General features: G+C 43.2%; 2 protein-coding genes across 7 annotated transcripts in view; one reads left to right on the top strand and one right to left on the bottom strand.

Annotated features, from left to right (window-relative positions):
* Positions 1-207: 207 nt before the first annotated feature.
* Positions 208-10759, bottom strand: FBXO48 (F-box protein 48). 4 transcript variants are annotated; one of them, XR_005256387.1, is made up of 4 exons: positions 10219-10759; positions 3775-5227; positions 1067-1705; positions 208-929 (listed from the first exon to the last, which is right to left on the bottom strand). XR_005256387.1 is itself a non-coding variant. In XM_038132589.1 (2 exons), the coding sequence occupies exons 1-2, from the start codon at positions 10726-10728 to the stop codon at positions 5006-5008; spliced, it is 732 nt and encodes a 243-aa protein (XP_037988517.1). In that variant the 5' UTR covers positions 10729-10759; the 3' UTR covers positions 1722-5005. The 4 variants fall into 4 exon arrangements, 2 of the variants coding, with proteins under 2 accessions (XP_037988517.1, XP_037988518.1); XR_005256388.1 differs by having other exon boundaries at positions 4945-5227; XM_038132589.1 differs by lacking the exons at positions 208-929; positions 1067-1705 and having other exon boundaries at positions 1722-5227.
* APLF (aprataxin and PNKP like factor) overlaps positions 10699-12124 on the top strand; it is a 22403-nt gene continuing 20977 nt past the window's right edge. For 2 of the 3 annotated variants that reach the window (XM_038132593.1, XM_038132592.1), the window contains exon 1: positions 11295-11411. The gene's annotated coding sequence lies outside the window, so the exon portion shown is untranslated. Of the gene's footprint in view, positions 10800-11294; positions 11412-12124 lie in introns of those variants that run through there. The other variant, XM_038132594.1, reaches the window with a different exon arrangement.

The raw sequence follows: 12124 nt of genomic DNA, 5'->3' as shown, positions 1-12124 counted from the left end.
TGTATTTATTATCTTCAGTTACTAAAAGACTTGTATAATATAATTTTATATAAATATCCTCTTAAGTTCATATTTGTCTTGCCACAACTTGTACTGAGCAATTTTCTCTCCCCTGGAACACTGCCTGCGTGCTTACTAGTCAGAGTCAGATTTTTGGGAATGTTGTCTAACCATGCACCCATAAAAAGACCCACACAGACACAGTAGTCCTACTTCCATTTTAAAATGAAGTTTAAAAGAAAATGGTATGAAGCAAACCACAAACACAGATGCTGAAAAAATAATAACCCCAGCCCAACAAGCTTTCAGCTTGAGTCAGTGTTAGTACTTCTTGTAATCCAACAGACAACACATATGGATGTAGTTTGCACTTAATATGTCTCTAGCATTTTTTCAAAGAGCTGTTTACTTTCCCTGCTCCACAGCTTTCTTTGGAAGGGTAAGGTGATAGAACTTTGTTGATAAATGTAGTTATTTTGGTGCTTTTCTTTGCAGTGTGCTGTCTTTGCTTTTTATTTGAAAGAACAGTTAACAGAAAGTGTGAAATGTCTACTGAAAAGATGTTTTAGTAATAGAACAGTTTACTTAGTAATATTTAATCAAAATTGTTTCATAAAGACAAAAAAACTCATTAAGGCCTCTGAGGTATCTAACATTTACTGTCAAACCTCTCTTTTAGAAAAGTTTTTATTTTAATTTCTTCTCTCAATATTGCCTATAACTCTTCAAAGCACTAGTACATTTTCTTTTTTTGGCTTAAAGTTCATTTTACTACAAACAATAAACACCTATTTTTCCCCCATAATTTGTTCTCAAATATTTGAGAAGTTATTTTAAGTTCAAACTACTTGCTTTGCAAGGCTCTTGATAAGTGCTTTTCACTGTTTGAAGTGTTCCTCCATTTGTTCTGAGTTCAAGCTTGGGCAACACTGAAATTAAAAAAAAAAATCCTTAAATAATCTTTTTGGTGGGGGCCAGAAACATTTAAGCAGAGTGGGAGTTTTTGGGAGAGGGCAGTGGGGTGGGAATGGGTTGGGTTTTTTGGTTGTTCTTTTTCAGTTCGTACCTTTTAAAACTGTAGGAGACTGTAGGAGGAACTTGAAAAAGGAAATGAGTAGATAAGAGTCCTCTGCAGGTTGCTGGTATTTCTGTGGGTGCCTTCAGTTTGGTTTTGAAAAGTGTAGGTAATTTTTGTTTGTGAGCTGTGATCTTCTCCTTGATGTATAGAGATTTTTCTACACTCAAGGTGAACTCTGACTGAAAACAAAGTTCTTTTGTTGTTACTCATCAGACTTCTTGAAATAGAACTTCTTTATTTGGCTTCAAAATAAGCTTGGGAGAAGGGTTTTGATTAGAACACAGCACTTCCTGCTTTGCATTTAGAACCAAAACTGTGGCTTTCCATACTTTCTTTCTGGTTCTTGTAGATTGCTTAATTATTTTTTCCTTCCAGCACAGTAAAAGGGAGACTTAGACTGTATGAAAGGTGAATAAAATGCTGCTTTTCATGCTTCATTGGCCTTCCATGTTAAATTTTATGGGCTACATTAAAACTCTTTGCTTTCCTGCATGGACTCTGCCTTTGTTTTAAGATGACAATGTCTTTCCCTCCTTTTCTTCAACTCATTAAAAGATGACTGAGGAGGTGGGAGGAAAATCATCAAAGGGAAATGCTGATAAAACAGATGGAATTTTGCTTCCGGCACTTGAAAAGGAGAGAGATGATGTTAGTATTGTTTAAAATTTGCCTTCAGTACGTTTTCACCACAATTTTGAATATTAATAAACTGAAGTGATCAAGGGAGAGGAAAGAGACCTGGGGATTGACTAGTTCAATTAAAAAATCCCAAACAACTAGACATTCTAATCTTCCTACATCTTCAAACTGATATAAAAAGGACATTGAGAAGTCTCAGAGTACTGCCATTAGCCTCTCTCGCTCTATCAAATATACTAGAACAGCCTTTTGCAGACTAATAGAGTATCAATTACGTAAATTAGTGTATGATCAGTCTTTTCATGTACCTGCTTCCATATTGTAAGGAAAAGTCTGAAAATCCTTTCTTAATCACCAAAGTATATCAAAAGAAAATCAAGAAACCATCTCTTTTGTCCTCCATTGCTTCTGCTATATGTGTATGTAGGTATCCTGCTTTTGAAAGCTTAAGTTGCTGTGTTTCCTAAGTACATGATGGTTAAAGTACAGTAACAAAATCAATGCACATGTGTGAGATGTTTTTGAATAATAGGAACAGTTATTTAGATCAGGCTTTTAACACTCTTATGTAGCTTTTTCCTAAAAGGAAGTATTTAATGATTCTGGTATACAACTGGTAAAATAAGATTGGTTTGTTGGTTTGGGTTTCTCTTAATTAATATTTTTTACTTAGAGAAACAGTTTATTTCCCAAGTTACATCTTCAATCTTCCCTTTCTTCTCTTCTGCCCTCCCCAATATCCTTCTTATAACTATTTTGACCTAAACATTCTAAAAGACTGTAGGAATGTGCCCCCTATGGACAGAGTGACAGAACTATCCTCTGTCCCCCAAAAAGGAAAGAGCCCAGAATTTTCTCTCATCGATTAGGTGAAAAGCCACCTCATAGGACCTTGGGGACTTCACCTCAAGCTTAAGGATAGCTAATTGGACAGGAGCCAAAAAGTCCCGCCTGGGCCATTTAGTAGAAAAAGAAGAGAACAAAGAAGCTAATCGCTTTTGTGAGGTGTTTTACCAGGAGCACAGACCTGAGCACCTGGCTCGTTTTTGTCTGTTTGTTATTTTGCCTTTTATTAAACATTTTTGTTTCCAACACTGCAGCAGAATCCTCCTGCTCATTTTATGCCTCCAAGTGAAGCTGAGCTATCTTGGGTGTATTATGTTGGTGTTGAGAGCTTATTAGACCTGGCCCGGAACACCTAAACATAATAAAAGACAGCCTGTGTTTCTGCTTTTAGGCATCATAGAGTGGATCTTGGATGAGAAAACATGAATGCCTGGTATCATTTCAGAATTGCTACAAAATTCCAGGTGTTCTTTAGTCACCCCCATAAAACTGTAAAAACTTCCTCTCTTCTCCTCATACTTGTGGGCTGTACATAGATACGTAGCTCCTTTATGGGTATTGGGTCCCTGTTTGAGCAGGTCCCTGGCGTTGTTATCTCTAAGTACACACGTTGATGAGCTGTATGTTAAAATTACTTTAAAAAGCAATGTAAATTAGTGAAACAAATTGTCTATAGACCAGTGATGTTCAAAGATAAAGATGCATTAGAAAAGCCAGTTTAGTCTGGTCAGCCACAGCGGGTGACTTTGGCACGTTTTTGTCATTGGCTATGCTGTTAAAGGGCTATATAGTGTACCTGATGAAAACTAGGTGTTAGCATAGCCCACATATATTTGTTTAGTGCTCTTGTTCTTTAGCAATGGGATGGAAAAGTAGTGGAAACTATTGAAAATATTCCTTCAATGGAACAGACAAGTAAAGCTCTTATGGGGTATTGTATATTTCATTTATTAGTTGCTAGATACTGCTGAAAAAAAATACTTTGGCTTTCTCAACTTTTCCTTTTTCCCATATAAGGATTAAAGGCTTAAGGTGGCTGGTTTGTTTTATTGAAGTTTTCTCTCTGTTCTCAGCTTGCTCAACCAATACCTTCAGTTCAAGTCTTCAAGCTGAATCTTCCAATAGGAAGCTGACAGCATATTTTGGTTTTGGCATTCTGAGACCATGGAAATGTTAAAAAACAATATTTGGTGCTATGAGCGATACATTACCTCATGGCCACTGGTGTCCTGTGGCATCTGGAGAAGCCTTTGTGTATAGGTCTGGTATCTCAGCAACAAAACAGCCCATGCAGTCAGCACCCCTGGATTGGCAAAGAGCAGCTCCTTTGCCCCTTAAGGTTTTTAAAGTTTTTAAAAATGCAGCTTTAACAACATTTTTAAATGTGAGTCAAAACCAGCTAATGTTGTACATAATTTGCATGCTCTATCAGGCTGGATTTTATTCCCCTCTGGCTTTGCAAATCCATAGTTGCTGGGCATGGGTTGGCAGTGTTGGACAGGGTGATTCTGAGGAGCTGGGGGAGACTGCAGCAAACTGTGCCAGTACATAGAATTATCCTCTTGGGTTTCATATTGGTAGGTCATCCAGGATGTCTGAGTTTGCAGTCCATCACCTCCCTCCTTCCCTTTCAACCCACAGTTGTAGCTTGGGTTTTTTGGTTTACTAGAATAGCAGAAGTGGGTCTAGCCCTTCACACTGAGGCCTCAACCCCTCCCGGCCCCCTACACTCAATTCTTAGCATTGTGCTGATCAGAAGCTGCTGCTGACTTAAGGTGTTAAATGCAGCAAGTGATTTCTTCTATGGTTTTGGAGATGGACTTTTCTGAAAAAGCAATATGGTGAAAAACAACTGTTAAATGTCAACATGCTCTTAGGAACCTAATATTCCTCATCTCATCTAAAAAAATAACACCACCACCACCTAAGCCCTCCCAGGTGTATGCTTTTATTGTATTCCTGTCAGCTCTGGTGAGCTGAAACAATTGATCCCAGTCCTGAGCTCAACTGTTCGGCCTTCAGTTGGGGTAACTTTGTTACTTGGTACCTTCCAAATATGATCAGGATAAAGACATGACTATCTGTATGTTTCTGCCTATTGGCAGAAACACTTGACAAAATTAGCCTTGAAATTTGAGTGGTCTGATTAAAAGTCTGTGGTGATTAAATATCTCGTGCATACTTTTTCATTTAGTCAGTTAATGGCGATGGCCCAAAGCCACATCCTGCACCATGATGTGAAATAAAGCCACACTGTCAGCTAGTCACTTCAAAAATGGAGCACTGCAACAATGAGTAGTTGCAAAGAAGGTTCTAACACGAACAGGTGTTATTAAAAACACCACAGGTGGTTTTGGAGATGCAAAAAATAAAATGTTGACCTGGGGGACCCTCCAGTTGAACTTCAGTGCCAGTCTTTTTGATATCCAGCTGTGCAGCACCTCACAGGGTTTCATGCAGGAGGGAAGCCTTTTTTCCTTGCAGAAGCCTGGCTGGTTTAATGCCTTGTTGCATAGTTGAGTTGTGTGGGCAGAAAACATTTGCAAGCAGCTCTGCACACAAAAACTTTGCGTGCTTTCTCCAAAGGGCTCTGTATCCTAGGAAAACCAGGTCGGTAGGATGGTGAATAGCAGGAAGGCCAGGTGATGCCTTGTGAAGGCTGACCTAGAACAGAGAGTAGATGGAGCTAAAGAATAAAATAGGTATTTATTAGAAGGCCTTAATGGATACACCTTGGGCAGCACAAGAGCCCAGCCAGGACTGCACCCAAGTTGAACCCACAAATTGTCACAAAATGGATGACCGGTCCGGGGTCTCACACTTTTATAAGTTCTGGTCCATTAGCATATTGGAGCTAATTGTCCAATAATAGCTTTAGGCTATGAAGTCCCATCCTTGTTTTTCTCTCTTCAGTCCATGTGAGGGGATAGAATGTAAGAAAAAAAGATAGTGCAGAAGGTAATCTCACCCCTGAGGAGTTGCAGCTGTACTAATCACCAAAGATTAGGAACAGGCCTGCCCTTTACAGGCCACAGCTGTGTCCAATGAAGATGAGTGCTGAAAAAGAGTGGGTTAGCTAGTTGAGAAGGAAGCTGGAGTTTGTTGGCTGTGCTGTGAGGAAGGCGTCAATGCTGTGAGGAGCTGCCTATGAGAAATCACCAAGAAGGTATGGAGCTTTTGCAGTAAGATAATAAGTCCACTGTTGTTTATGCTCTTGGGCCTGAAATTTGGATCATTTGTCCTTGGTCCCCAGCTGGAGAAGGAATTCTTTACCTACTCTGTGAAGAGAGCTTATTATCCCCTAATATGAAGCTCAGAAGTACATTCTAAAGCAGTATAGAATCTGAAAAATATAAAAACTAAAACCTGAGGCATCACAGGTGGCTAACAGAAAGCCTAGGTGATGGACACCTTGGGCAGCTTTCTGCAGCTGACACCTTCTAAGTGTCAGGAGCATAAAAGTGGCATGAGAATGGAAGGCTAGTGGGGTTTGCAAAAGTAGAACTTTGCACTTCAGCAAAACCGTGTGGGTAAGAAGTAAGCACTGGAGCAGAAAAAGGGTTTCACTAGCCAAGGTGTGAGGGTAGCTAGTGCATGCCCCGCCTGGTGTGGGCTTTACATGTGTGGTTTCAGCTGCTGAGCATGCTCTCTGGGGAAGGACATCCACATAAAAGTGCTAATTTAGGCATTGGTACAATCTTCCTATTTCTGGCATTTCAGTTCCTTTTGTTGGCAGACAGAAGGAGATGAGCAAGAGATGAGCCCAAAGCAGGTGATGCAAGGAGTGCACCACTGGATGCTGCTGGGATGTCATTAAAGGAAAGGGAACACATCCATCTTGCAGCAGAGATGAGAAGCTGAGTAGATGGTGCAGGGGCAAAGAGGAGTAGAACAGATGACCAGAATTGATGTAATGAAATCTCCAGGGGGAATTAAAACCCTTAAAGGAAGGAGTCAGAGTAGGGAGAGGAAGAAAACTTTGGTTTTTGTGGATTGGTACTTAAATACTTTTTTTTCCTCAGTAAGGGATTTTTCACAAGAAATATACACCACTGTTACTCTAGCTTTAAAGATGCAGGCCTTGTGTAATTGCAAAGCTGCATGTTTAATTCCTTGTTTTTAAAGAGGCACAGCCACCTGATCTGAATAGAGGCAGAGGCACAGCCTCCAGATACTGGAGATTCTTAATGCACATCCAAGAATGGGGACAAGCTACAGCTAAGTGCACAGTGAAGTAACTGGTTTAGGATTCATACCTGAATATTATTGTTATGAGTAGAAAAAGGTGTTCATTAAAAAAAAAAAAAAAAGGTTTCATAGTTAAGTTGCTGCTAAGTTGGAGTTTTAACTATTTGTTGTAATCACCTGCTGTTAATGGTTTTTCTCTAATTACCTGTTGATTGTTTAAAAATCCCCCTTTCTTTGAGCATCCCCTCCCTGTCCCCGCCGCAACCTCGGAGATGACATCGGGGACTGCAAAGGTGAAACCGGAGCTAACATGCAATGTGAAAGACCGGCATGCAAAGGTGTAAACACCATACCAAATCCTACAAAAAAAACCCCAAAGCAATGAGCCAACATAGAATTAAGAGATCTAAGTGATGTCTAAAGGTGAGGGACTGAATCCAGTGTCTGCGAAGAGCCTTTTTATCCCTCACCCTAACCTAAAGATGTCAACTATGAAGGGGACCGCGAATGACAGGGTGATTGGGACCCCCTGATGCTCCTGTGAGGAAAACAGTTCCCAGCTCAGCCTGCATACCAGCGGACAAAGCTGCAATCACCCTCCTCCTCTGTGCCTTCTGTGTCCACAACCTGCTGGTGAGCCCCACCCGAGCTGATTTCTTATTAATAAAGGCATCAAAAAGGAGAAATATCACCTACCTAACATATCACAATTATTCTTTTTACAGACTGTATCTTGAGATAGAATCATGAGAACTTACAGCACAAGGGCATGAAAGGAGTAGGAACAGCGGATAAATGTCAGGCAGTTACAGACTGGAGGTAACAGAGAAGGCTGGATGAGAAAGGTGAGGGATTAGATCCATTATTGTGCTGTTTGCTCATGCTATGATTTTAAAAAAAAATTGGGCTGTTTAAAGGTGATGAGAATGTACTGCTGGTATTGTTTTTGTCTTGATTAACTTAGATGCACTTACTGTACTTCTAGCTCTCTTAAGTCAGGGTAAAACATGCTGTGAGCAGTACCCTCAACGGGCTTGGGTATGCCTTTTTGTGTTGTTGTTATTGGGTTTTCTTTTGGGTTTTTTTTTTTTTTTTTTGAGCTAACTAGATATAATCTTGGAGCAGAACAGCTAACAATAGTGGAAGCAGTGATTGCAATTCATTGATCTTTACATCCACTATAATAAGGAATGCTCTTTACTCTGAGTTACACTTGGAGGTTAGGATTTTTCTTTTTTTTTTCTTTCCCCTTTCTTTGTCAGGGAATTTTCTCCTATCTGTTGCCTAAGAAATTATAACGATGGTACTTAAGAGAGACAAAACATGTAGCCAAGGGGGAGGGGCAGCAGCTGGCTGCAGTCTAATAGGTGAGGGTTTTTTTCCTTGGAAAGGGCAGAGACACAGCGAGATTTTGGCGGGGCGGGGGGGAAGGTGGTGAGCGGCTCGGTTCAACTCCTCGCTCTCTCTCGTTCTCGGCTTGGAGGGGACTTGGAGCAGCGTTGCTGCCCAGAGGATTCTTTCTGTTGTCTGGATTTGTCTCTTCCCCAGCCTTCCTTTCTGGGCTCTCATGTGGTGCTGATATGATCCATTTCATGTCAAAAGGTCAAACACACCTTGGGGATTTTTGGGGGTTGGTGTTGTTTTTTTTTTTTAATACAAAAATAATCTCTTCCAAAACAAAAAGTGCAAACTGAAATTATAATCAGCATATTTTTGTCAATGCAGTAGAACATTAAATATATAAAATGTAAAATACAACTGAATATTTAGTTGTCTTTAGAATTTTACATAAAATTAATACAGCAAAATGCAAATTTTAAAAAGACACCCATAAGGGTTTTTTGGAGAAGTTTTCAGCATAAATTCATAATCAGTTCAAAGTCAGTTTCACAACTGCAGAACAGTGTGTCTGCTATTGGCAGAAGTTGTCTGAGTTGAAAGAATCAGCACTGGTTTATCATCTCTCAAGTTCTGCTTCCAAGATTTCCCCCCACGTGTCGACATCCATTGGATACATGCTTTTCTCTGGCAAACTGAATTGTGAAGGAATGTTGCTGTATTTCCCACTAAGCCATTCTTGCTTCACTTTGCTTTTCCAGTAGTTTCTCAACAATGTAATCTGGTAGAAAAGATATAGTCAGATCTCGGAAAGGAAGCAATTTAAATTGCATTCAATATAACAAGTTTACACTAGAAGAGTAGTGCTGGAAAAGGAATTTGGAATGCACCTTTGGATAGCTAGACATTAAGTCCAGGAAGTTGCAATGCTGCCAAGAAGCAGAACATGTTCCACTTCCAACTTTTCTGTTCCTGCCTCAATTCTTTGGTGGTCAAGATGAAAAACCCAAACCAGGAATTCATCTTACTCCTTAAAAAAAGGCACCTTCCACTTTCTGTTTAGGTTGTGACCTTTCTTTTGTTTGGAGGCTGACTGGGTTCTTTTCTTCTGCCAGCCTTTAAGGGCAAGAAAATGCAGACTTGGTGTGTTTGTAGCTTATATTTCAAATCCCCTCCAGGTAAAACAATCAGTGCAGAGAGTTCTGGAAACTGCTGGGCAAGGGTAGCAAGACCTATACATTGAAAAGGTAACCACTATCTGCTCATGGCTGCGCTTCACATTGCAGAAACTTTACTGAAATGTCAGAGTCCAGTGGCTGCTTTTGTTTCTTCGTTTCCTTTGCTGCTGCTTCTCTCTTTTCAACCCTCCAGCGCTCTCAAACACACCAGCTAAAATAAGGTGGAGACTACCCTATAGCTGGCCCAGAGTAATCTGTGGAACTGGCTATGTGATCTACCTGATCAGGTCCTGATCTGTCTCAACTTCCAGGCTAGATTCAACAGTGAGAGATCATTCAGCAGGGTCTGGAGGTAAACCTGCTGCAAACTCCTCAGAGCAGCCTGTATGTGGGTAGAGTTTCTAAACAGTTTATAAAAGCTTCTACTCATTTCCTTTTCTATTCCCCATTTTTTTTTTTCCTCCTGAATGTGTGTCACTTGAGGTGTATTGAGACAGCACTATGCAGGCTGATTTTTCAGAAAGTCATTCCTAACCAGCAGATCTATTCCCACAAAATACAACCAGAGAACACACACTGCCTATTGGAGTTCTGTTACCTAATCCCTGCCGGCCCTATCAGCGGGAACGTGGGCTTTGTCCCGTGTTAGGGCTTGTGTATGACGAAGGTCAGTGCTGAGGTTGTGCGGGGCAGCAGGAGGACTAAGGCCGAGCTGGACAGGTTGTGTCCTGGGTAGGAAAAGGGACAATTTTGCTTCATTTCCCAGTGTATTTTACCAGACGTCCGTCCGCTGGGATGCGCTACCGAGCCACGCTGTTACCGCAGCCGTTCCCCCCACAACCCTGGGGGATGGGTGTGACAGGCTGATGTCATTTCCTTACACTTTTCTATTGGCCCTCAGCATTCTCGTTTATGTCACTGCCGGTGTTCAGCCGCTGGAGGTGGATTTACCTTCCAAGAATAGCCGTTCCTTCGGTCGCAGTCGATCTCCCGTTGGCAGACGGCGCGCACTGCCAGGCAGTGGTGCCGCCACAGCTGCTCGTTGCTCTCGATGACGCGGTGCCAGCCCTTGCACGTCACGGACGCGTGGCACAAGCTCTCGACATCCAGCCCACTGAAAATGCGGGAGGTGATCTCGGGAGGAAGGGCAGACACGAAGTCACCCAGTCCTCCTTTTCCTCCCTCGGCGCTGTCCCGGCCGGGAGCGCGCTTTGCGTCCATCCCCGCGGCCTCTGTGTGGGGTGGGGAGGCGTCACTGCCGCCTCTCTGTGTGCGGGCGGCTGCCGCCGGCAGCGCTCTGGGCTGGGTGCCAGCCTGCCGCCATGTCCCCGTCGCCCGCCCGCCGCGAGTGTGCGCGTGGGGCGCTGATTTCGGTACGAATCTCCGCAGTTTCGGAACCACGGAGGCGGCGCCACCGCGCGGCCCAGGGAAACTGCAAGTCACGGGGCGGCCGCGCGTCATCAGGCGGCGGCGGCTCCTGCCGGGCTCGGCACCGCCTCCGTCCGTGTCCCGGCGGCACCGCCATCCTCGAGGTGAGGCCTGCCCGGCCCCGCAGAGCCGTGGGCCCGAGGGAGCGACCCCCGCCCCCAGGGCCGGAGTGGTTCCTGTCTATAGCCGCGGGGTTCAAGGGGGGGCGCTGTAGCCCCGAGGCGGCTCCGCCACGGTGGAATGAGCGGGGAAAGCTCGGCTCCACCGGAAGATAGCGAGGATGATTGGGAGAGTGGAGCATCTCTCATGGGAGGAAAGACTGGAGGAGCTGTGCCTGATCAGCTTCGAGAAGAGACGGCTGAGAGGGGACCTCATTCATGAGTATGAGTAGAGTGCTAAAAGGATGGACCAGGCTGTGCCCACTGGTGCAGCATTATAGAACAGGAGGCAGTGGGCAGAAACTAAAGCACAGAAGTTCCCCGTGACTATAAGGAAGAACTTCTTTGCTGTGCCGTGGCTGCACATGGAACAAATTGCTGAGAGAGGTTGAAGAGTGTCCCTCAGTGGGGATATTCTGGAACCATTTGGACGCCATCCCGTGCCATGTGTTCTGGGGTGACCCTTCTTGAGCAGGGAGCTGCAGCCAGATGACCCCCTGTGGTCCCATTGAACCTCACCCATCCTGGGGTTTTGTGAGCCCCTGCAGAGCTGAAAGGGTGAGGGCAGAGCTTAGCCTTTGATGTTTCTCTTCACAGGGTGACAAAGAGAAAGTGCAGCTGGTCAATGTGCCATCTCTGCAGTGCAAAAGGTTCTGGAAGGATTGGTAGATACACCACCACCCCCCCCAGGCCCCAGTGCTTCTGTGCAGGAAATACTCCAGCAATTACACTTGTTTTTCCCTGATTATTTGTGCTGGTGAATTGAGTAGTGGAAAAGCAATCTGTTGAAGGAAAAACAGTTGTGGTTTGGGTGTGCTTTCATAACCTAAGAAGCTTTTTAGATGTAGTGGCTCTGAGCTGTGGCTTTTGAATCTAGCACCTGCATATCTAGTGTCACATCAGTGCTGCAGGCTTATAGCCTGTAGTGAGAACTTGCTGGAACATGCTTGATTCATTGGGCATCTGATCCTGAAAACTGCATCTTAAAATTGTTGCCTGACTTTTAGGATAGGATCAGATTTTGGTGAGTTGTGCAGATTTACCATAAAGCAAATTCTAAGATGCAGTTTCAGCTTTCTCCAAGTTTTGTCATGGCAGCAACCAGTGTAAATTATGTACTTAAGCCCCAAAACAGCACACTTGTGGTCAGCAGTTATTAGAGAGTTTTGTTCAAAAGCCTTTAGGTGTGAGGTAAAAGGAAGGTGCATTTATTTCCTCTGTAAGCTGATGTTAGGAGGATGTTGATGGTCAGTTTCAAACTGCATTTTTTA

The sequence above is a fragment of the Motacilla alba genome, chromosome 3 (assembly GCF_015832195.1).
Source record: "Motacilla alba alba isolate MOTALB_02 chromosome 3, Motacilla_alba_V1.0_pri, whole genome shotgun sequence".
NCBI lineage: Eukaryota > Metazoa > Chordata > Aves > Passeriformes > Motacillidae > Motacilla > Motacilla alba.
The sequence above is the reverse complement of the archived record's forward strand: the minus strand, read 5'-3'. Positions and strand labels throughout refer to the sequence as shown.

Bases quoted from the DNA above. Each gene is read 5' to 3' on its own strand.
- FBXO48 (XM_038132589.1), bottom strand. From the start codon at position 10,728: ATGACGCGCGGCCGCCCCGTGACTTGCAGTTTCCCTGGGCCGCGCGGT. The intron at 5,228-10,218 runs GTAAATCCACCT...TCTCTGTTCTAG, and splicing joins GGAACGGCTATTCTTGGAAG to GTCAGCCTTCACAAGGCATC.